Genomic DNA, 22,586 nt, shown 5'->3' with positions numbered 1-22,586 from the left:
CATGCGCAGTACGGCGCGTGTTTGTTTATGTCTAAGGGGACAAAGGTCATCTATAGCTCAGGTTCTGTTTCATAAAATAACTTTTTCCTTATTAAGTTTGAATGCTTGAAATTTTCATGAAAAATGCAATGTAAAAATATCAAGACTGATTTCATTTATGGTCAATTCTGGGACGGAAAATCGATTTATTTGACTGCAATTCACCTTCCCGCCAGCAGGGGAAGCAATGCCGGTAGCCGGGACGCCGCCGACGACCAAGTGCGCAGGCGCAGAAAGTGGAAACAATGCAGCATGGACGAGGGGGCTGAGGACTAAAATGTGATTATGGATTAATTTATTGATCGTTCTTGATCATCAGACGAGCGATAAACAAACGAAATGGACGTCGTGAAGGAACGTCTGGCTCAATTCTCCCTAGAGGCTCACGGTACTGCAGTACTACTACTATTTAATCTACAACTCCTCCTTTACTAGTATTCTACTGTAGGTACTAGAATAGAATAGAATGCATTCTAATGTCACTGTACACATGTACAATGAGAATAAAAGCAGCTCCTTCTCCAGTGCAGACATGTATGTAAATTACAAAAATATTTACATCAGAGGATAAATAATGCTGCAAGAAGATGAAGAATAGAATTGTAGTCTGAGTAGTAGCATTGCACATGAGGATGTTTATTTGATTTCGGGCACTTTTCATCAGCACCATACTGCATTATGCGATGACATATGGTGGTAATAACATTTCAAAGTTTTTAGCTAACTGTGCTATGCTGGTAGAGTTAGCTTAAAATGTCCTTTTTGCTAGCTGATTATCAGGTTTTTACAGGAAAAGCTTGAAACATATTAACACTACAAGTCGTTTGGTAATGACATGCAATCAAAATATTATTACAAATGAGGAAAAAAGTTAACTCAAAATGTCTGACTTCTGGCATGTGCTTGAGTGACAAGACAAAATGACACATTCAACTCAAGAATCCGATTTGGACTAAACTTGATTGATCTGAAAATGGTCAATGTGGCGCCAATGACAGCAAAATAAAAGACATAATTTGAAATGTTTTGTATATATGATGAGAAATCATTACTTCGATTATATTTTATGGAATTTATGGTCAAAGTTACACCAATTTAGCATTTTTTTAGTAGAAAGCTAGAGCTTCATGTATCCAAACCTTGTGCTCGGGGATAGGGTGAAAACTGTAAAATACCACCATAAAACCGTTCAAAAAAATGTCAAAATATAGTCATATTAACATGACATTTTAGACAACACTTATAACTAGGCACACCCACTGCTGATGATTGAAAAATCGATTTCAATCTATTTTTTCTTCAAATTTGACATCAAGGACACAAAAATTCCGTGTATGGATATTGCACAGTGAGTTTAGAGTTTCTGCTACCCTACTAATACGACTATAGTTGTTCGTTTCCTACTGCTCGGAGTGTAGTCCAATTGTCCCGTTTCAGATTTGTATCTGAGCCAATCGGTGCCTTACGTGGACGGCCCACCCGACCCGCTGCAATTCTACCGCGACTGGATTGGTCCCAACAGGCCGTGCATCGTACGAAACGCCTTCAACCATTGGCCGGCTCTGTCCGGGTGGACGCCGACGTACCTCAGGTACGACGCCCCCGCCCCCTTCGAGAACGCCTCCCTCCTGAGCGTGGGCTTCCGGCTTCCCGTCCGCAGGGAGAAGGTGGGCTCCAAGGTCATCAGCGTGGCGGTGACCCCCGACGGTTATGCCGACGCCGTCAAAGACGACCGATTTGTGACGCCCGAAGAACGACGCATGAGCTTTTCCTCCGTGCTCGACATCATCCAAGGAAAGGTCAAGATGACGCTTGTTGCGCAACCCTCGCTTCACGTATGACAACCCGAAGAGTCGATTCCAAAAGGAGAGATACGGCAAAGTTCAGTTTTCGCGGTCCCGGTAGTTTGCTTTTTTTTTTTTCTGTGAATGTTATTACAGTACAATTACTCTTTCTACAATATAGTTGTGTTATCTATTGCTCTTGCTCTCGGAATATATTACAGTGGACCCCTCCTACCCCTCTAAAGAACGGACGCCGCTGCAAATCGCAAAAATTGACGCCCATTATAATTGCCACGGTAAAAAAAATATAATAATCAATAACTTTTTTTTTTTTTTCTTTGCCACATAGGAAAATACGGCCAATAAGCGGTTTCCATGAAAAACCGGGGTAGGTTCTAAAAACAAACCAAAATATTTGGAGAGTTACCGTCACTAAATTACCTATTTTGCTGAAAAGGGGCAAATAAGCAGGTAAATACCATCAATAAGCATGAAAAAAAAAAAAAAAAAAGCGTTCTTTGTTGTTGTTTTTTCAAATCCGCAGATGCTGAACCGATTGTGCGGGGGTCCACTGCAGATGTGTTGAAATGCTTTCGTATTGTTTTGAAAGCGCGTATAAAGATCTGAAAAAAAGGAAGTACTGGGAAATGTATTTAAATTGGGTATTTCTATTTGGCGGATTTCCACTTATCATAAGGCACGCAAGCGCACGATGGAGGGCGTTTTCTGCATATCAATTGCGTGTGCGTGCGTCAGGTGAAGAAGCGCGGCGGCGGCGGCGTGTTCTACGTTCAGAAGCAGTGCTCCAACCTGCCGGACGAACTCCCCGAGCTGACGGCCGACGTGGACGCGCACGTCGACTGGATGAGCACGGCGCTGGGTGAGCGAGGTGGCGCTCCTGAGCGTTTGACCATCTGTTGATTATGATTTTGTTATTTGTTCAGGAAAGTTACCCGACGCCGTCAACTTCTGGCTCGGTGAAGCCGACGCGGTCACTTCCTGTCAGAGTTGCTCGCCGCGTCGCCTGATTTCCTGTTGAACAAAAAAACCACAAGAGCAAACTATTCCATTTCCTGTTTCAGTACACAAAGATCCTTACGAGAACCTTTACTGCGTCATCTCTGGACAGAAAGACTTCATCCTGCTGCCGCCTACTGACAGACCGTTCATCCCTTACGGTAACAATAGTAGCGTGACAGCTAGCGTCGTATCAGTCCTTACGGCGGGGTCACCGACGCTACGTGAACCCGAACCCTGCCCAGCAGCGCGCGGGCGGCGTGCTGAGCCCAAGTGATCACAACAACCGCTTGCTAAGACGCTAACGTAGTAGCAGGCAGTAAGAGTCGTTGATCGACACTCCTGTTGAAGTTCATTGCAAAACAAAACACACAATGACAAAACAATTACACCAATTAAATGTTCAAATACACCACAGCCTTCATTTTTTTGGTCACAAAAGTCGCTAGCTCAAAGCTAACACACAATGAATGAAAAACACCACTAACGAGCTAGCGGAAATTCGCATCGAAGTGGCGGCAATAGCTCTCAAAATAATGAATATTGGTACACAAACCCTGTATGAACGCATGCAAACAGGCAATATAACAATACTCTCTGGCGTATATTCTCCGAACTCTGTGAAAAAAAAAAAAGGAGTTAGATGAACAACAACGGATGGTGACTTGTACTTTCTTTGTTACTGCAAGTGAGCGTCGTCACAGCAGGAACTGCGATTCGCAATCAAACTAAACGCGTGTTTTGCCGCACATTTAGAGAAAGCAAATGATGTTCCACCGTATACTGACAGTAAAACAAATGAATTGAACGCTGTTTTCCACTTTCAAAGTATCATTTGTAGTTATTATTTCTTGAGATTATTTTGCATGGTTTTCTAATGTATTTGTTATTCAATCTATTCAAAGGTAGAATGGCAATTGAAATATAGATTTTTGTTATTGGTTTTATTGAAGTTATTTTTCAGGATTTCCTAATACACCCCCCACCCCCCAAATTGTAGTACAGTCGGCAGCCGACCGGTTAGCACTCGTGCCTCACAGTTCTGAGGACCGGGGTTCAATCCCCGGCCTGGCCTGCGTGGCTTTTCTCCGGTTTGGCACTCCGCTTTCCTCCCACATCCCCAAAACAGGCGTGCTAGGTTCATCGAAGACTCTAAATTGCCCGTAGGCGCAAATGTGCCCTGCGATTGGCTGGCAGCCAGTTCAGGGTATACCCCGCCTCTCGCCCGATGATGGCCCCCGGGATAGGCTCCGGCACGCCGGCGACCCTTGTGAGGATAAAGCGGCACGGAAAATGGATGGATGAAGTACAAGTTTTATTTTTAAAGTTATGATCATAAATAGGTCAGTTTTACTCATACTTACTAATATTGTTCTCCGTTTGAGTAATATCACTTGATTGAGCCTTTTCCAACATTCCATACTAAAAAAAACAAGTACATTATGTATCATTATTGCTGATACCGGATCGGACCAAGATCGGTATCGGCCAAAGTTCAAGGCTGCGATATTGCTATCTGATCGGAAGTGAAAAAGTTGGATCGCGACATCCCTAGAAATAGTAGCAGCCCTTTTGGTAACCATAGCAATATCCCTTCCAGTAGCCATAATAACAAACGATACGGTCAACAGTAACAGCCCTCGCACTCACTCTAGTGCAGTGATTTCCAACCTTTATGGAGCCAAGGAACATATTTTACAATTGAAAAATCTCTCAGCACACCAACAAACAAAAACATCACAAAAAGGGGAAACATTCATGACTCTATGGACTTGGTCCCAGCTAATAGAAGAACATGAGTGCCCCGGCACACTGGCCTAGTAACATCAGTTGAGGTAACGAGTAGCAGCCCTGATGACAACAATAGTAACATTCCTTATGGTAACCATAGTAATAGCCCTTATGGTCAACTTAGTAACCATATTAACAGCCCTTACAGTAACGACCCTGACGATAACCCTAGTAACGTAACTTGTCGCTTACCGTACGTACTCCGGTAACTACGGTAACCATGTGTCACCAGGACTGTACCAGCCTGCAGTTTACCGTCAGAAGGACGACGGTGACTTCGAGGTGGTGGACCAGCGTGACCGTGAGAAGGTGAGTTGGGGATGACCCGCGTCGCCGCGTCCCGTCTGACCCGCGGGCCTCCTGGCCTCTTCCCCGCCAGGTGCCGTGGATCCCCGTGGACCCCCTGGATCCGGACCTGGAGCGCTACCCCGCGTACCGGCGAGCGCGTCCGCTGCGCTGCAGCGTGAGGGCGGGAGAGATGCTCTACCTTCCGTCGTTGTGGTTCCACCACGTGCGACAGTCGCACGGCTGCATCGCAGGTCGGCTGCCTCCATGAGCACACCATCGCAAGCAGCGTTAGTGTACAATTATGGTAAAACTGGGGATGTTCGGACCGATACCGGTACGAGTATTGTCTCACCCATACAACGAGTACCGTAATTTCTCATGTATAATGCACATTTCTTCTCCCAAAAATGGTCAAAAGTCAATAGTGCGCATTATACATACATAGGTATAGGGGCAAACGGGGGGGGGAGAACGTTCACATTTTATAAATCCGCCATCTAGTGGTTATGAAAAAAGAATTGTACCCATATTACAAATTCTGCCTCGGTAATCAAACATATGAGCACAACTGTGTGTTTTCCAATTTACTCAATAAAAGTAGGGCTGTGAATTTCAAAATAAGAGCAAGGAAATTAAAGAAAGTATTATGTGTTCAAGTAAAGTGCTTAACTTCAGAATAATTATTTGAAAAAGACTAACAAAATACAGATAATACTTCATGTTTTGATCATATGGGTAGAAGCAAAGTCATGCATTGTAAAAATGTATTATACATAGGTAGAAGGGTTTTCCAGAATTTTGAGGTCAACTTTGGGGGTGCGTATTATACAGGAGAAATTACGGTACTTTTGATACTTAAACTTTCAATGAACACAATGACAGATAGTTGTGAACGAAGTCTTTTCTTTCTTTCTGACACACGCGATGTGTAGCGCCAACTACTGGCGAGGAGGACTTTATTGGTGTCAAATCTTTCTTGCCTTAAGTATCGGTGCCTGGGATCGGCAGCCTTCACGAGTACCCGATACCTTGAAATAAGGCCGGTATCGGCCCGATACCGATACTCGCCCGTCCCTAGTTAAACACTACAGCGGTATCTTGATTTAGCAGCTTAATCTGTTCCGTCACCAAGTTCGTGACTCGATTTACTCATATCTCATACCTATTTTTAAATTTTGTTTTAATGAACTAACAACAACAATAATAATAAAACACAAAACAAACTGGTTTGAAAAATAGTACTTACTGTACATACTGCAGTATTTGCGTGTTACAAGTGTGCCTTTAAAGTCCCACTAAAGTCACCAAAAAATGTAAATTTCACATCCCAGAAAAGTCTTAACAAGCGGGACAAATTTGAATGAATTTTGCAAAAAAACAAAACAAAAGTCAAAAAGTGTGTGAAATCAGGCTTCCGACTGGTCAATAACTGAAAAGTTCTTTCAGCTTCCGTTAATCTCGCTGCTGTGGCCGCGGAAGGGTGTGGCGTAAGCGGACGCATAGCGCGTCGCGCACAGGTCCCCCTCGATGAATTTTTCCCGTCGCGGCCGGCAACTAAGTGACCGACGACCCTGGCACCGTTGCACCGGACCGCCGGCGGCTACACTAAACGCTGCCGGGCTCTTCAGGGGCGGCGGATCCCATCCGACACCGTAGCCCAACACAAAACACACTACACTTCAGGGAAGATGTGTTTAGTGTCAGGCATAGTTTGATGCACGCAATAGTGGTAGAAATGGGCCAAGTTATTACAAACGAGGAAGTGGCAATTCCGCCGAATGGCCACTGCACGGTAAAAGAGCACTCAGTGTTTATGTCGTCGTGGAGGGAACTCGTGCCAGGAAGTATACACTCCAGCCTGTTGTCCTCACGGGGCTAGTTTTAAGCCAAAAAACTCAAAGTTTTAAACTACATCACAACAGTTCAGTACTAAATCGTTCTCAGTCTTTGCACATTTTCAGCACTTACTTTCGAACATATTGAATGTATTTAGGAACAAAACACCAAAATGCCTTCAGTGCTAATCTAAGGGGCGTGGCCTAGTGAGCGGTATCAGGGGCAGGAGTTCGCTGCTTGGTTGGTTATATCAGTGTGAGCATCTACTCCTTGTGAGTGGTCTCATTTTGTATTCGTGTGCGTCAGAGACTGTGGCTCTCTTTGCCCACGTACGACCTTATAGTCTCTACAGTTCTCATTTTGCACCTACAGCGGGTGGATCTGGAACCCCCTCGATAAACCGGGGTTCAAGTCTGTCTTTTGCATTTGCTCGCAGTGAACTTTTGGTACGACATGGACTTCGACATCAAGTACAACTACTTCACGCTTGTGGATGACCTCACGGCCTTCACCGGGCAACACTGAGCTGAGCGCCAGGTTGCAGTGCACCGATGAGCCACACGAGGGCACTGCAGGAATTCACAGGAAACATTTGCGTCAAGCGGCATTTTCTAGAACAGCCGGTCCCCAATCCGGCACTTTCATCCTCCTGCGGTGGCGCTCTGCGCCTTTTGAGAAAAAATAATCAGCACGTGATTGAAATTGTTGTTATTTTAGTTTGTTTGTTTTTCAAATGTAATTCTAAATTTGAACATCACTGTCATCTTGCAACAATATTTTTTTTGTCACTCAAAATATGCGTCACAAGCATCAATGTGCGACACCTGGTGCCGAGATTCATCGAGCTATTCGACCACTGGTAGGCAAACCATCGGTGGATAAATCCCAAAAAGAAATATTCTGAAGTGTAATGCGTAATACTTTATTAAAAACAAACATTTCAATTGGTTATTTATTTATTTATTTAGTGTGTGAGAAAATAGTCCAACAGTTTAAGGACAATGTTCCTCAACGTACAATTGCAAGGAATTGAGGGATTTCATCCTCTACGGTCCACAATATCATCAAAAGGTTCAGAGAATCTGGAGAAATCACCGCATGTAAGCGGCGAGGCCGAAAACCGACATTGAATGGCCGTGACCTTCGACCCCTCGGGCGGCGCTGCATCAAAAACCGACATCGATGTGTAAAGGATATCAACGCGTGGGCTCAGGAACACTTCAGAAAACCAATGTCAGTAAATACACTTCGGCGCTACATCCGGAAGTGCAACTTGAAACTTTACGAGGCAAAGCAAAAGCCGTTTATCAACAACACCCAAAAACGTCGCCGGCTTATCTGGGCCCGAGCTCATCTAAGATGGACCGACGCAAAGCGAAAAAGTGTTCTGCGGTCCGACGAGTCCGCATTTCAAATTGTTTTTGGAAATTGTGGACGTCGTGTCCTCCGGGCCAAAGGAAAAGAACCATCCGGACTGTTATGGACGCAAAGTTCAAAAGTCAGCATCTGTGATGGTATGAGGCTGTGTTAGTGCCAATGGCATGGATAATTTACACATCTGTGAAGGCACCATTCATGCTGAAAGGTACATACAGGTTTTGGACAAATATATGCTGCCATCCAAGCGACGTCTCTTTCACGGACGCCCCTGCTTATTTCAGCAAGGACTCCGGACTGTTGAACAGCTGAAGCTGTACATTGAGCAAGAATGGGAAAGAATTCCACCTACAAAGCTTCAACAATTAATGTCCTCGGTTCCCAAACGTTGATTGACTGTTGTTCAAAGAAAAGGTGATGTAACACAGCGGTAAACATGAGCCTGTCCCAGCTTTTTTGGAACATGTTGCAGCCATAAAATTATAAGTTCATGATTAGTTGCTAAAAACAATCATCAGTTTGAACATTAAATATCTTTTCTTTGCAGTGTATTCAATTAAATACAGGTTGAACATGATGTGAAAATCATTGTATTCTGTTTTTATTTGTTTAACACAATGTCCCAACTTCATTGGAATAGGGGTTGTATAATGGGATTACAACTTTATTTTTTTCAAGATGGTCGGTCATAATGTGATAACAAAAGTCCAAGTTTAAAGAGGGAAGAAAGTCCAATTTTAACATGAATTTTGACTTGCGAGCAAATATTTGAGATACGAGTGCTGTACGGTGGCCGTGAACTCAACTGAACTCCCAAAAAGCCACACAATTGTTCCAGCTGAAGTGTGCTCAAAAATTAAAGCGAAAAAAAAGAATTACACTTTAAAACTAGCACATAACTTCGCCTTAGCGTCTACTAGTTTAATGCCGACACATGATGGGAAGCACCGCAGACGAGCTAACGAATAGCATCGGTGTTGTGGTGTTATAACCCTTTAAGCAACAGATATTTGAAGGCAAACACCGGAGCGAGACGTTTAGAAAGATAATTCTTTTTAGTTTTAAAGAACTACTAATATTACTGCAGCTTACAGAGGACTGCCGGGCTTCATGTATATCTGTGTTGTACTGCCCCCAGGTGGCCAAGGAGCATCACAATGTCCATTGAAGCAAAAAATAAATAAAATGGCAAAAACTTTCCTTCTCTTAAATTACACTTCTGTCATTTCTGTATGTTTTAACAAAGTACAATATTATAGAGTGCTACTCGTTTTGGGAGGAAGCACGAGAAAAAACACCGCAAGCGCGAGGAGAACATGCCAACGGCACCCAGCTAGGCCGGCGTCATGATTCGAACCCTGCACCTCAAAACCGCGAGGCCCGCAATTCGTCAAGTTGTTCAAAGCAAATCAAAGACGGCAAAGAGGAAGTGAAGAAAAGCTCTTTATTAAAGCAAACTCTTTTTTGTTGTTGTTGTCTAAAATCTCTTATTTATTTACAATGTACACACCCCGACGGTCCCCAGCCGGGACTGGACCCACCGGTCCGGGCGCCACCCGGTGGAGAAGAGTCCTGTCCGGGACTCCTTCCTCAGCCAAGAAACAACGGGTGGCGGCGAAGGGAGGGCGCTGGGGGGGGGGGGGCGACCATCAGCGAGTTCCCAAAAAGTTAAAACGATCTTTTCCCGTTCAGCTCAGTCATCGGCATCCCTGCGGCAGACGGGGACGCTGATGCTGTCGAAGGCCGGCACCCAGCGGTTGTCGTGGAGACCCACGTTGCACCCGGGGGCGTCCCTGCACGGGCTGCGGCAGCACATCCAGAACCCGGGGCCGTAGGGTAGCGGCTGGCAGTACGGCTTGCGGTGCCAACGGCACAGGGAAACGTCGCCGCGGGCGTAGCGCCGCTTGCACCGCTTGCAGGGGTCGTCGCGGTAACGGGGCTCCGACACCCACAGAGAGTCGGCGGGTCGGACGCCGTAGTCCTCGATGATGAACTTGAAATAGCGACACGTGCACTTGAGGGCCGCCAGGGTGCGGGTGGGCAGCAGCGCGAAGACGCACACCAGCACGTCCTGCGGTAACGTGGCCAGCAGCGGGGCGGCGAGATTGGGCAGCGGCGGCGGCGGCGGCTTCAGGAGCTCGCGCAACTGCCGCTTCTGCTCCAGGAAGTCATCGGACACCTTGGACGACTCGTCTGATCGGATGCCGGGCGGAGGCGGCGACGGTGCAGACAGAAACAACAAGCCAGGGCGAGGCTCCGTTTCCTCAAGCGAGGGCGGCGTCTCGAGAGCTGCGGTGCCACGTGAGGGGGGCGACCGGGACCGTCCGATTGGCGTTGGGCCGCCATCTCGAGCGGAAGAAAGACGTGATGGCGGTGGCAGCGGGGTCAAGGCGGGACTGTCGGCGAGCAGGACGCGCCCCGCCGACCTCCTCAGGTTTGTAGGAGCGCCCCCCTCGCTCCGTCGCTGCAGACACTCGAGCTTGGCGACCACATCCGACACCCGCACGCTCTCTGGCTCCTCCAGAGACGGCGTTCTGGCGATAGCGAGCTTGGCGTGATGTCGGCTGGCGCGGCACTCCTCCAGGAACGCCACAATGGCGCCCACCGACACCTTCTGCTCCGCCCCCTCCATCTCACCAACTGCTGGAGTCTGGGTGGAGGCGCAGGGGGGCAGTCTGTGTCCAGGCAGCGTACCCGGGTCCCGCTGGAGGTTTTGTTTGCCCGCAGACCTCCTCCGGCGCTTGGCGTCGCCACTTTGCCCCCAGCTACCCTTCACCTTCCCGGCCCGCAACGAGGGGGCGTGGTTTACGCTAGGGGGGTCGCCCCTGGAGGAACCCGTTTGCCTAGACTCCGGAGCGAAGATGGCGATCTTCTCGCGGACGTGCCCCGGCTTGATGATGGCCCACATGTCCGGCAGGGCGGCGGTATCCTTGGCCAGACAACACGAAGGCGGTGGACAGGGCGGCGTCCGCAGCGTGTTGGCGGCGATGACGCCGAGGGGGCGGCGTCTGCCTTTGACGCACTCGGGCGCCGCCCCCGCCGCGTGAAACCCCGACACGTCCACGCGCAGCTCGGAGCGCGGCAGTTTCACGTGCATGGCGGCCCTGAAGACAGGAAGTGGACGTCAACTTGAAAAAGTCACTATGGCGACTGACGACAAAGAGGCTGGCTTTACCTCCAGATGGCGCTCTGATTGGCTGATGGTGCGGGGAGGTGTGGCCCGGTGCGATTGATCGCTCGTCACATGTTTCACCGGTTGAGCGCGAGAGGCCTCGCCAGCAGGAGGCGACCTGCAGGGTTCAAAGTTCGAGAAGTACACTCACGATTTGGCAATCAGCCGCAAGTGACACGCTGCTAGGGAGCGGTGATTATTATTGGATGTCAGCATCACATGCTTTGCAATGTGAGCTTCGGGGAAAGTTCAGACATTCTTTCCTCCTTTCTTTCTCTTGGCATCCTCATTTCCTTCCCTCTTTCCTTCCTTCCCTTCCCGTTTATAGCTTTCCTCTCTTCCTTTCTCCAGTCTCTTCCGCCCATATTTTCTTCACTCCGTTGCTCCTCCTTTCCTTCCTTGCCTGCTCCCTACTTTCCTTCCTTCCGCATCTTCCTCTTTCCTTGCACTCGGGCAGGAAATCTTGACTCGCGCACGCTGAAAAAAGGGCCGCATGTGCGAACACTTGGGTCGCAATCTCAAGCCCGCCCTTGTTTGAACATGTCCCTATGGTCAAATCCCTTTCAATCTTTTCGAGGGGATGCGCAATTCAAAAGCAATGTCGGCTTTTCATTGGTACATTTGTATTTAGGATTACTTTTGTCAGATCCAAGTCCTTTCTGGAACCACTGCGTGCGGGGTTCTCTCTCTACCACCAATTTTGGTTTAAAGTGTAACTGCTAATGGTTTTCATCAACTTCTGCTGCGCAGGGCATAATCCCGGCCAATCAGGGCTCTCGACTAACTTCTTGCATTGGTTGCACTGCTGCGCCCAACTTTTTTTCTTGGGTGCACCAGCACAAAAGTGAGGCGCGCTCTATTTTTCGACCGCATCGCATTCGACACTGCAGTTTTGCAGAAGAAAAAAAAAGATAGCTACCTGTCCTTTCAGGCGAAACTGACTGGTTAATGATTAACACATTTTCTGGTCAAAATATTTTGAAGTATAATTCCGCAAGATGGGTAATTTACTGAAAAGTGCTCCGTAACAAAGCATTGGTTAGGACTTTCTTAACTTAACAGCCATGAATTGAACCTTCTTCTCGAAGAAGTTATTTTTTTTAAGTTTATCATCCAGTATTTTCTCCTCTCAATCTGATGGGCCTCGGCCATTCACTACAACACATTTTTAGGGTGATATATTTTCCCAGAAACTATCATGATACACGATATTATTGATGATGATGATGATGTTGTTTTACGCTGCTGATATAATTACATTAAAGTATCATTTTTAAAGCAATTAACTTGAGTGAAAATGAGTAACATCATGTACAAAATGAATTACTAATGTAAAAAAAAAAAAACATGCACGGTGTTTTGGGCTGTCACGATCTAGTTTTTTATATTATATATATATATTTTTTTTTCAACTGGTTTAGTCTTATTGACAAAGGTTGTTCCTGCTGTGCACGTCTTGGCCTCTGAGGGGCAGTGTGGTGCACGCAATGAGATACACACTTGCGGTAACAAAGAAAGTAGAAGTCACGATCCAATATTGTTACGAGAACTCGTTTTTCCACCGAATTTGAAGAATATATGCCAAAGGGTATTGTTATAGCCTGTTTGTATGTGTTTATACAGCGTTTGTGTACTAATATTCATTATTTTGAGAAATACAAGTGCCGCAAGTTCAATGTTAATCTTTGTTAGCTTGTCAATGGTGTTTCTCGTTTCACTGTGTCAGCTTTAAGATAACGATTTTTGTGAACAAAAACAAAGAGAGAAACATAGTCTGTGATGTATTTGAACATTTAACTGGTCGTAACTGGCGACCAGTTCAGGGTGTACCCCGCCTCTCGCCCAGAGTCAGATGGGATAGGCGACAGCAACCTCGTGAGGAGAAGCGGTATGGAAAATGGATGAATGGATGGATAATAGGCCTAATTCTTTTGGTATGCGTGTTTAGTTTTCCAGTGAACTTCAACTTAAAGCAAGCAACATTTGCTCTTCCTGCTTGCTACTATGTTAGCGTCTTAGCAAGCTGTTGTCGTGACCACCTGGAGCGGAGCGTGGAATGCACCGCTTGTACACTACAAGAGCGGTCAAATCGAAGAATTTCCATCCAGTACTGGTTTTTTTTTTTGCTTACAGCGGACCGATTTCCACACCCGAGTTATTATTGTATTGCACGTGCGCTCATCAAACACCACGGCGCCACCCTGACCACCACCACAAGTCCATTTTCAATCTAGGTCAAACACTGGCCCGACACCATTCCCATTCACAGTTGACAGGACCAAAATGGACTTCGGATGGGTTTGGCAAAGGGAACATTCCACCTCTGTGAAACCGAATGAGGTGCTTCTATGGAGCATTTTCATTCGGTTCGGTCTTCTGAACCGATTTGGATCGGAATACACGACTCCGTGTAAACTCCCCTTCTGCTAGGCAGCCTCGTACGAGATGTGCAGCTTCCCCACCCGTTGATTCTCGACGTTTTGTTTATTGCGTGGAAGGCTGAAGTAACTCTTATCGCAGCCCACACCATTATTACAACCAGCTGCCACAAAATAAAAATACGCTGCAATAAACCGAACAACGTGTGTGCCGAGACCGAAAGAACGGAAGGTTTGCCATTTGTTGCGTCACAGCCGAAACTCGCCTCGCCGACCGCTCGACATTGTGACTTCGAGTCATCGATTAAAATGCTATAATAGGACCACCTCAAAATGGCAGTTATGGCCGTCCAGAGGTATCGAGAAAATGGTGGAAATCTTTGCACTCTAACATTTCAAATAGCAAACACTGAAGCCATCATTTATTAACTATTAGGATTATAGAGTAATGATTATGTTGAGCATTGAATTTTTTGTATCCTATTAAATAATATACTGTAATAATTCTCCCGTGGTAATTTTCTGGACATCATTTTTAAAAATACAGAAATTCAGACAAATTGTACTGGAAGTGAAAATTTCTCTTGGTTGGCATCTCTGCAGTCACAGTCATAAATGCAATTCTACTCATCATTTCTTGTGACTTCGGCCTTGTTTTTTTGTTTCATTGTCAGTTTTGGCCAAGAATTTTAATTTCGGTGCATCACTAATTTCCTCCCTTCGACCCTCATTTGTTACAGACATGAACACAAGAAACAAAGTAACAAGCACAAAAACAAGAGGCTAGCTAGCTCCCCATTAGCATGTAGCACTTAGCTGCGTGCACTGCCCGAGGACGTGACGCTCGTAGCATCGTGTCCGTACACACAAAATGGTCAAAACCTTCAAAAACACTTCCGGGATGTGCTAGCTCATGTGCTAATTAGCATTAGATACCTGGCTAACAGAGTAGCATCCGCGGCTAAGTGTCGCATTTGGAAACAATCGGTGCCGAAGAGAAACGCAAAGGTCGACGACGTGAAAGACAACAAAGAGAGAGAGAGAGAGAGAGAGAGAGAGAGCGAGAGGGAGGGAGAAAAATAAAAGAGGAGTTGGGAGTCGAGAAATCTGCGCAAGCTTTGCTAGCCTGTTAGTTAGCATCACAAGCTAATATGGGAGGGGGCCAACTCACCTGATCCGAGTTTGACTGCTCACCGAAAACAGCGATGACAGCGAGACTAACCTCCAAGGCGCGCACTTCGGTGCCCTGACGTCATCTTGAGAAGTCTGCAAAAGGCTTTCAATGTGTTTAAGTGCGAAGATGCGCAACTCAGTGACACTTTTTTTTCCGCGTCGTGACGTCATCGAATTATCAAAGATCGCCTATGTGCAAGGTAAGGCTACCGCTGCCAAAGCCAGCAGCTCAACCAAGGTTCGTGTGAAGTTGAAGTCGTTGCAGGCAGCGCCCCCTTGTGGAACCTACGCCGTAAACCACACACTTTATTATTCCAGTCGCTTATTTTTCGATGTAAATAAGGCTTTTTCAATGGTGCCACGTGATAGGTTCATCCAGAACGTCATTCTGATTGAAACGCACGAGAGAAAAAAGATTGAAAGGAGATAACGAGCTTCGTTCAGGGACGCTACAATCTCCGACTGTCATTGAACACGTCAGCTGGCCCAGCTGAGGAAATAGGTCAACAAATTCCGGGTACAGTACGTCCTTTCTGTCCTTTCCTTCTTCCTTGTGCCCTTCTCTTGATTTTTCGTGACAAACAACAAGCAAAGAAGCGGTGTAATGGGGTCAAAGGTTGACTTTATTATTCCGACTCGAGGAGGCGCTGATGTCCTGAGGTCAGAGGTCATTGAAAGCTGACGTGTGAGAGCGTGACGTCGCCGTAGATATCCAACTTTTGGATCTGCCTCACGTTCGGCAAGCGGTGATGGAAGTCCAGCAGGTGCGAGCCTTGAACGAACACCTTGAACATGTCGGAGGCGCACTCGATCCGCAACTGAAACACGCACACAAACAAAGAGACACGCATATAAACACACAAACACGCGCAGACAGTTTCCTGTTAGGGTCGTCATCCTCATCCTCATCCTCGTCACGGCGGCGCACCTCGAACGGCTGTCCGGCCACGAAGGGGAAGCGCGGCAGGCTCCTCTCCTCGTTGCCCCAGCGACCGCCGATTTTGCTGTTCCGCACGATCGCCTTCTTGCCGTTCTCGTTGAAGCGAGGGTTGAAGTGGAACGCCAGATCGTGACCGCTGCACAGGTCCACCGTCACCCTGAACGCATCCCACAATCGGCGTCTCGTTTTCATCGTTATTGTTATCTTCATCATCATCTTCATTGGTATGCTCCTTATCGCCGTTTTTATGATCGTCGTGGTGACGTTTCAACTGACTTGTTAGCATTGGGTTTGATGTTTCCTTTGATGCTGATAATCTTCCCCGTTCTCAAGCCGTCGGGAATCTTTTGGCTGAACGGCACCGACTGCAACGCAAACATTCGCCGTTTGATCGACACGGTTGACTTGGTGTTTGTGTGCGTGCGTGTGGCGCTACCAGAGAAACTGAAGTGTTGGCTCCAGGCCGGTCCCCGGACCCTTTGGAGGGGGAGAGGGCCGGCCACAGGGCTCCACCCGCACCGCTTCCTCCACCTTCCCCGCCTGCGACCTGTTGTCCATTCCAGGTGGGGTTGGTGGGCGCCCCTGGCGACGCCGTGAGACTGGTTACAGACTCATTGTGAGGGTCACAATACTTCCCCCGGTCAACACACCAAAACTTACCGGGCCATGTGGGCTGGTTGGGCTGGTTAGGCTGGTTAGGCGCACCTGGCGACAACGTGAAACTGCTTAAAAACTCGTGGTGAGGGTCACAATACTTCCCCCGTCAACACACCAAAACTTACCGGGCCATGTGGGCTGGTTGGGCTGGTTAGGCTGGTTAGGCGCACCTGGCGACAACGTGAAACTGCTTAAAGACTCGTCGTGACGGTCACAATACTTCCGCCATCAACACACCAAAACTTACCGGGCCACATGGGCTGGTTGGGCTGGTTGGGCGCACCTGGCAAAACGTGAAACTGCTTAAAGACTCGTCGTGAGGGTCACAATACTTCCCTAGGGCCCGATACACACATAAAGACAATCGGGCTGTTCTTTTGCCCCTTAACAACCAAGGATGCCAAGCGCCATATTCGCCATGATTTACAAGATTAACCTTAGGTCTGAGGTGCGTTAAGAGTGGATTCGTCCCGATTATAGGGTCCGAAACGGTTCGGTGCCTACAAACTTAAATATTAAAGGTGTCAATTATTGACGTCCCAAAATCTTCAAGAAGCGACCTGATTGACAAACAAGGAAGCGGCGGTAAATAAAAACCAACGTCCTCCCCGGTGTCATCGTTCATATAATGAATTGGGTTCACCAGACGCCAAGAAATATTTTCCAAAGAAAGTCTTTTGTAACATCGCCATTGACAGCCAATCACAGTCAGCTAAGTGCACCGGCAGCCAGCGCAACGAGGCCAGGTGTGCTCGAATTTAAAAGAGGCGCAGCGGCGTTCTGTACCATCGGCAGGTGACTCACGGCAGCCGCGCTGACCCCCACGTTAGAGTCCGTTACCGTAGTCCAGCCGGGTGGTGACAAAGGCGTGGACTACTGTTTCAAAACGCTGCCTTGAGAGGATGCGCTTGATCTTAGACGGCTGGACTCGACCGCTCCCTTGATCTGGCGGTCGAAATTCAGGTCAGCATCGATCTTGACGCCCAGATTACAGATGGTCGGCTTGGTCGGGCTGCCCAATGAGCCGAGATCCACTGGGACGTTCCTAGCGTTGCCACCAAAAACAATCGCCTCTGTCCTATTGTCAAGCACAACTTAAAAAATGTAAAGCCAGCCAGGCCTTTATATCACGGAGACAGCTAAGCAATGGGGTGAGACAACATCAATTTCTCTTTTTTAGAGGCACATAGATTGATTTGGGTGTCATTGCATAAAAGTGGAAGGACTTTCCATGTTTCCGGATTAAGGAGCCAAGTGGAACCAAATAAAGGGAAAAGAAAAGGGGACCGAGGACTGAGCCCTGTGGGACTCCACACGTGAGGGGAGCTGAGGAGGAAACCGAGTCGCCGAAGCTGCACAGAAAGTCCTTTCTTCCACGTAGGACCGGCACCACTCGAGACGCTTGGCCCCCGATGCCCATTCGAGGCGCGACGACGCTACCTCGTGAATCCACTGCGCTTTCTGCCCGTGACCACGAGCGCTCCCACATCAAGTTTGCCTGTTCTTATTCGACAAGCCTTCTGCTTCTGACCTCGAGTTCTGGTAGTCTGTTTCCTGGTCCCCCTGGCTTTTGGGGATTCTGTTACAAAGATAACGAAGTATGTTCCCCCGTCGTCCTCTGTGAATTTGGCATTCAAACAACAATGAAGTGTGAGCATTCCTGATTTGCTATCTGAGGATTACGGAGCATTACGTGACTTTGGCACGAGACAAATTCCTACTCTTCAAGGCCTCACCCTCTTGACCGCTCTGTATCCTAGCGCTGAAGTGACCTGACACAATTGATCTTAAAGTCTTGATTCAAGTCAATTCCAACTCTTTCGATGGGTCAGTGCGGTTGGATGACCCCCTGTGGGTGGATGCCCTGGATGGTGCCCCCTTGCCACTGGGAACAGACTCTCTTTTATGTGCGGGCTTTGATATCATCAAAACACTCTACACACAGAACGACCAAAACTGTTAAACGCCTGATTTATTATTTGTTTTGAATCTTCATGGGTGGGCTCTGGAATAGATATCGGTCAACAGTCTTTGAAGATTTGAAAAATCCCGATGTGCGTACCGGGCCTAAAACTCCCCAAAACTTACCAGGCCACGGGGGCCGGTTGGGGCGGTTGGGCGCACCTGGCGACGGCGTGAAACGGCTTGAAAAGTCATCATGCTTGAGGGTCAAAATGTCCCCTCACTCAAAACTTACCCGGCCCCGGAGCCTGGTCGGGCTGTTGTGGCCAAGCGCCGCCTTCTGTTGATTGGTTGCCGCCCCCGGGGGAGGGCCAACCGTCGACGGCGTCGGAGAGCTGACAGACAAGCCGCGACAACAAAAAGTCAGCGCAACGCACACCTTCGCCGGGTGTCTGCGAATGCAGCGTCACTGCGCGCACAGGGCGTCGTGTGGCCTCTGGAATGTTCTCCGTTAACACACGCCCGCGCACACGCACGCACGCACACACACACGCACACACACTCCGCTTTACTGGGAAGAAAGTCGGCCACTTACATTAATCATCTTCTGTGGTGAAGCAGCCGAGGGTTAACTTAAAGAAGAATACAAGATGTTTTTTAGCGGCTCACAAAAATATGTCAACTCTCTCACGGTCACTTCATAAGGTACACCGACTGAACTGAAAATCACGCTGATCACGATCGACAGCTCTTCCTCACATTGTCGAGTGAAAATATTCGGAACAGCTGCCAATAGTCAACATATCTCCTACACGCATACACCTCGGACAGATACTTTGTGACGTACGCCACCTGAACCGTAACCGATTCTGTTTACAAGTGACAGCAGCTTCTAATATTTTGACCACCTTCAGGACAAAATATTAGGAACAGCTATCGGTGCAGTAGGTGGAAGGCGTACCTAATGAAACGTCCCGTGATGCAGCTCATCCAAAATGAGGAAATTAAGTTGGACCTCCTGCCAATGTTTCGTCATGATGGCAAAGAATTGTTACTTGTTAGTTTCTCCTTCGTTAAAGCAAATAATCGGCAGAATGCAAAGCTTCTTCTTACCTGTCGAGTCGCTTTGTGCGCGTGTGCGTGTCTGCGCGCCTCGCCCTGTTCGCGAATTCGGGCCACACCCCGTGACAAATTCTTGCCACGGGCTGTTGCCGTGACAACAAAGAAGCGACTCACCCATGCAAAACAAACGCGCGCGCAACATTTCTGTGCGTTCAAAAAGTCATCACGTCAACTTTTCATTTTTGTATTCATTCTGTGCCGAGTCGGAGAACAGTCAGAGCCAAAAGGTAAGCAGAGCTGCAGTGTTAGCACAGACTGGCATTAGCTAAAAGTGTTAATAAGGTTATAATTATGTTTAGGGCTGCAACTGACAATTCTTTTCGTCATCGATTGAGCTGTCGATTAGATTATTATTAATCGATGAATCAGATAAGAAAACGTTTACATTTCCATCCCTCTCTTCAAATACAGAACATGACTTCAAGTTATTTTGGAAAATGCACAAAGATGAAGTCATTACGATTTAGATACCGGTTTGGTCCGCAAAATGTCATAAAATTGTCCAAAATGTCGATGAGCGTTTTCCAAAGTAAAAGCAGATGTCTGCGAATGTCTTCTTTTGAAAAAAGGCAAAGATAATGAATCGGTCTGCTTTCATGGAGGACTACAGAAATCGGAGCAGATTTATCGTGGCGGTCGGAGGGTCCGTAGGCGCAGAACGGCAGCCGCGCTTCCGTCAGACCACGCCCCGCATGGCAGCTGTGGCTACGCAAGTAGCGTAGCATCAGCAGGGTGTCGACGTATAACGCATGAAACTGTAAAGCGTCTTGGAGTGCCTGGAAAAGCGCTACATAAATGTAATGCATTATTATTATGATTATAAACGATTCATCGTTTGTGAAAATAGTTGTCGATGAATTTCATCATGGATTATTGGATGAATCATTTCCGGCTAAATTGTTAACGTCGGAGATGGGGCGCGTAAACACACTAGGAGAGCGTAAAAGGACGTGGCGGGCGCATCACGATCTCGCTACTGCAAAGCAAAAACCCGCCGCGTCCTGTTGTGCATTTGTTTCGGGACCTGGCTGATTTTTCAAATCCCCCTTTTCTTTTTTGTCCCCGCGGCAGTCGGCGTTTTCATTTTCATTTTCCGCCTGCATTCTTTTTTCTCGATCGCAAAACGATGCATTGCTACGACGTACTGTAGGTTCGCTCGCCGTAACCTCTCGCGAGTGGAAATGGAAAAAGGCCTCCGCTCGCCAGCGTTGCCACAGCTAGCTTGAAAAGTCACTTTGTGACTTTACTGATTACTGGATTTCAAAAGGAAATAAGTTCGATGACAAGTAACTTTTGAAGTTCATCAGCTGCCAAGTGGCAAGGATATCGCTTTTCCGCAGTACAAAAAGAGCACGAGCTTGGCCGTAGCCACGACTCGGTAATCGTATACGCCGCACGGATGACAGAATGACAACATCAGGCTCAGGCTCAGACCGGCGTACCGTCCGGGTCGGCCGTCCGACGGAAACACTCGTCGGACGGCGGGGCGGCGTCGCTCAGCTCGTAGAAACCTGAGAGGCACAACTTGTCAGCGTCGCGCGCCGACGCGCCTTCTTCGCACGTGCGCCGCTTCTACCTGAACTGGCCCGGCTGTCCGCTTCTCGCCGGGCATGCGACGCCTCCGTCCGGCCACGTGATTCCTCGCCGTCCGGTCGCGGCTCGTTGATCCGACGGTCCGACTCGCGGAGCTGACCGACCAGGCCGGCGTCCCGCTGACACGCACGCGCAAACACACGTGTTGTTACCGGAACCATCTGTTGATCCATTTTCTGTCTTATCTCACGTTTGGCCAGAACCATTCTGACGATCCTGAAGACTTTTGCAAAAATATTCTGTGGACTGACGAGACAAAAATTGTACTTATTGAAAGGTGTTCACACCCGGTGTAAAAAAAAAAACAAAAAACACAGCATCTGATAAAAACGACATCGTGACGTCAAACGTGGTGGTGGTGGTGGTGCGAAGGTGTGGGGCTGCTTGACTTCTTAAGGACCTGGATGACTAACTGTGATCAATGGAACAATGAACTCTGTTGTCTATCAGAAAATCCTGCTGAACCTTCAGCCATCAGTTTGGGGCCTCTAAGGCAGGGGTGTCAAATGTACAACCCGCAGGCCAGGACCGGCCCGTCAGGCGGTACAATTGGGCCCCTGGGGAAGATTTTGGCAAAGTGTAAAACTTCAATGAATGTAACTGTTGTTGCCAATCTTGTTCAGCGGACCACTTAACTGACATTTGAAAAATTGGACGCCTGATATTGACGCGTTTGTCAATGGTAAAAGAAGGCAAGTTTCAGACGCAAAGCGAGCCGACTTCCTAGCAACTGCTGTGACTCAGCAGCAGTGGCGCCCTCTATCGGCCAGCCGCCACTGACTGTGCATAGAAAGATGACCAAAGCTACTGTAGACCCTGCTGTTCGCACGGCCATAGAGACCAAGTCATTGACGCCCCCAACCCCCAAAAAAGTGAAACCATATTTGTAGTCAATAGACAAAAGAGAGCAATTCAGTGAAATTCAATAATTTCCCGCATCACACCTGATCTCTCGTAACGCTAATGTATCACGAGCATGATCGATCACCACATTGGGATTGACCCCCCCCCCCCGCCCCTCCCCACTTCCGGGGATGGAAGACATTTGCGCGCCGCGACGCTGATCGAAACTCATGTGAACAACACTTAACAAAATTGTCACATGACCGCCGTCTAATTCCAGCAGTTGGACGTGTCTAAATGCTGACGTGGGGGAGGGGGACCCACAGCTTTTAACTCCATGTGACCGTTTTCTATGTCGGTTGTCCTCATTCGGGTCGCGGGTGCGCCGGAGCCGATCCTGGACTGGTCGCCGGCCAATCGCAGGGCACGTAGAGCCCAATGGAATAACAACTAATCGATTATCAAATTATTCGACGACTGCCTCGATAATCAAGTCATCGTTTCGAATTGTCCAAATCCTCCGGGGAGGGTCGGTGGGCGCTGCCGATCGAACATTATGTGATGCCCGCAACACAAATCGTTGGGGAGGGGGAGTCATGTGGTGCCTTTCAAGGTGGGTGGTCGTCAATCCACGCCCCCCCCCCCCCAAGCGGCGCTTCCTGTTTGCGCCTTCA

At 47.9% G+C, this 22,586-nt stretch overlaps 3 protein-coding genes across 10 annotated transcripts; 1 reads left to right on the top strand and 2 right to left on the bottom strand.

Annotated features, from left to right (window-relative positions):
* Window positions 1-20: 20 nt before the first annotated feature.
* Window positions 21-8,709, top strand: jmjd7 (jumonji domain containing 7). Of its 3 annotated transcripts, XM_061697379.1 has the most exons (10): window positions 21-61; window positions 219-427; window positions 1,477-1,630; window positions 1,700-1,838; window positions 2,580-2,703; window positions 2,768-2,824; window positions 2,906-3,001; window positions 4,864-4,940; window positions 5,011-5,170; window positions 7,192-8,709. In XM_061697379.1, the coding sequence occupies exons 2-10, from the start codon at window positions 379-381 to the stop codon at window positions 7,278-7,280; spliced, it is 945 nt and encodes a 314-aa protein (XP_061553363.1). In that variant the 5' UTR covers window positions 21-61; window positions 219-378; the 3' UTR covers window positions 7,281-8,709. The 3 variants fall into 3 exon arrangements, with proteins under 3 accessions (XP_061553363.1, XP_061553364.1, XP_061553365.1); XM_061697380.1 differs by lacking the exon at window positions 2,768-2,824; XM_061697381.1 differs by lacking the exons at window positions 21-61; window positions 219-427; window positions 1,477-1,630 and having other exon boundaries at window positions 1,723-2,119.
* Window positions 8,710-9,540: 831 nt separating this feature from the next.
* fbxo34 (F-box protein 34) lies at window positions 9,541-15,135 on the bottom strand. Of its 2 annotated transcripts, none has more exons than XM_061697377.1 (3): window positions 14,854-15,135; window positions 11,308-11,422; window positions 9,541-11,236 (listed from the first exon to the last, which is right to left on the bottom strand). In XM_061697377.1, the coding sequence occupies exon 3, from the start codon at window positions 11,227-11,229 to the stop codon at window positions 9,826-9,828; it is 1,404 nt and encodes a 467-aa protein (XP_061553361.1). In that variant the 5' UTR covers window positions 11,230-11,236; window positions 11,308-11,422; window positions 14,854-15,135; the 3' UTR covers window positions 9,541-9,825. The 2 variants fall into 2 exon arrangements, with proteins under 2 accessions (XP_061553361.1, XP_061553362.1); XM_061697378.1 differs by lacking the exon at window positions 14,854-15,135 and adding an exon at window positions 14,619-14,845.
* Window positions 15,136-15,457: 322 nt separating this feature from the next.
* Window positions 15,458-20,907, bottom strand: lgals3b (lectin, galactoside binding soluble 3b). Of its 5 annotated transcripts, XM_061695930.1 has the most exons (12): window positions 19,468-20,907; window positions 19,316-19,372; window positions 18,950-18,986; window positions 18,650-18,749; window positions 18,541-18,576; window positions 16,700-16,735; window positions 16,578-16,622; window positions 16,456-16,500; window positions 16,232-16,377; window positions 16,072-16,160; window positions 15,784-15,952; window positions 15,458-15,673 (listed from the first exon to the last, which is right to left on the bottom strand). In XM_061695930.1, the coding sequence occupies exons 3-12, from the start codon at window positions 18,956-18,958 to the stop codon at window positions 15,524-15,526; spliced, it is 825 nt and encodes a 274-aa protein (XP_061551914.1). In that variant the 5' UTR covers window positions 18,959-18,986; window positions 19,316-19,372; window positions 19,468-20,907; the 3' UTR covers window positions 15,458-15,523. The 5 variants fall into 5 exon arrangements, with proteins under 5 accessions (XP_061551914.1, XP_061551913.1, XP_061551916.1 ...); XM_061695929.1 differs by lacking the exon at window positions 19,468-20,907 and having other exon boundaries at window positions 19,316-19,461; XM_061695932.1 differs by lacking the exons at window positions 16,578-16,622; window positions 19,468-20,907 and having other exon boundaries at window positions 19,316-19,461.
* Between the last annotated feature and the right edge of the window lie 1,679 nt (window positions 20,908-22,586).

Source organism: Phycodurus eques, chromosome 14 (genome assembly GCF_024500275.1).
Source record: "Phycodurus eques isolate BA_2022a chromosome 14, UOR_Pequ_1.1, whole genome shotgun sequence".
Classification (NCBI taxonomy): Eukaryota; Metazoa; Chordata; class Actinopteri; order Syngnathiformes; family Syngnathidae; genus Phycodurus; species Phycodurus eques.
This window is presented reverse-complemented; position numbering and strand designations above follow the sequence as displayed.

Excerpts from the sequence above, each read along its gene's own strand:
- fbxo34 (XM_061697377.1), bottom strand. The coding sequence starts at position 11,229 with ATGCACGTGAAACTGCCGCGCTCCGAGCTGCGCGTGGACGTGTCGGGG.
- jmjd7 (XM_061697379.1), top strand. The coding sequence starts at position 379 with ATGGACGTCGTGAAGGAACGTCTGGCTCAATTCTCCCTAGAGGCTCAC. Across the intron at positions 1,839-2,579 it reads TCGACATCATCCAAGGAAAG|GTGAAGAAGCGCGGCGGCGG; the intron begins GTCAAGATGACG and ends TGCGTGCGTCAG. Across the intron at positions 3,002-4,863 it reads CAGACCGTTCATCCCTTACG|GACTGTACCAGCCTGCAGTT; the intron begins GTAACAATAGTA and ends ATGTGTCACCAG.
- lgals3b (XM_061695930.1), bottom strand. Across the intron at positions 16,501-16,577 it reads CAACCAGCCCACATGGCCCG|GTGCGCCTAACCAGCCTAAC; the intron begins GTAAGTTTTGGT and ends CGTTGTCGCCAG. Across the intron at positions 16,378-16,455 it reads CAACCAGCCCACATGGCCCG|GGGCGCCCACCAACCCCACC; the intron begins GTAAGTTTTGGT and ends CGGCGTCGCCAG.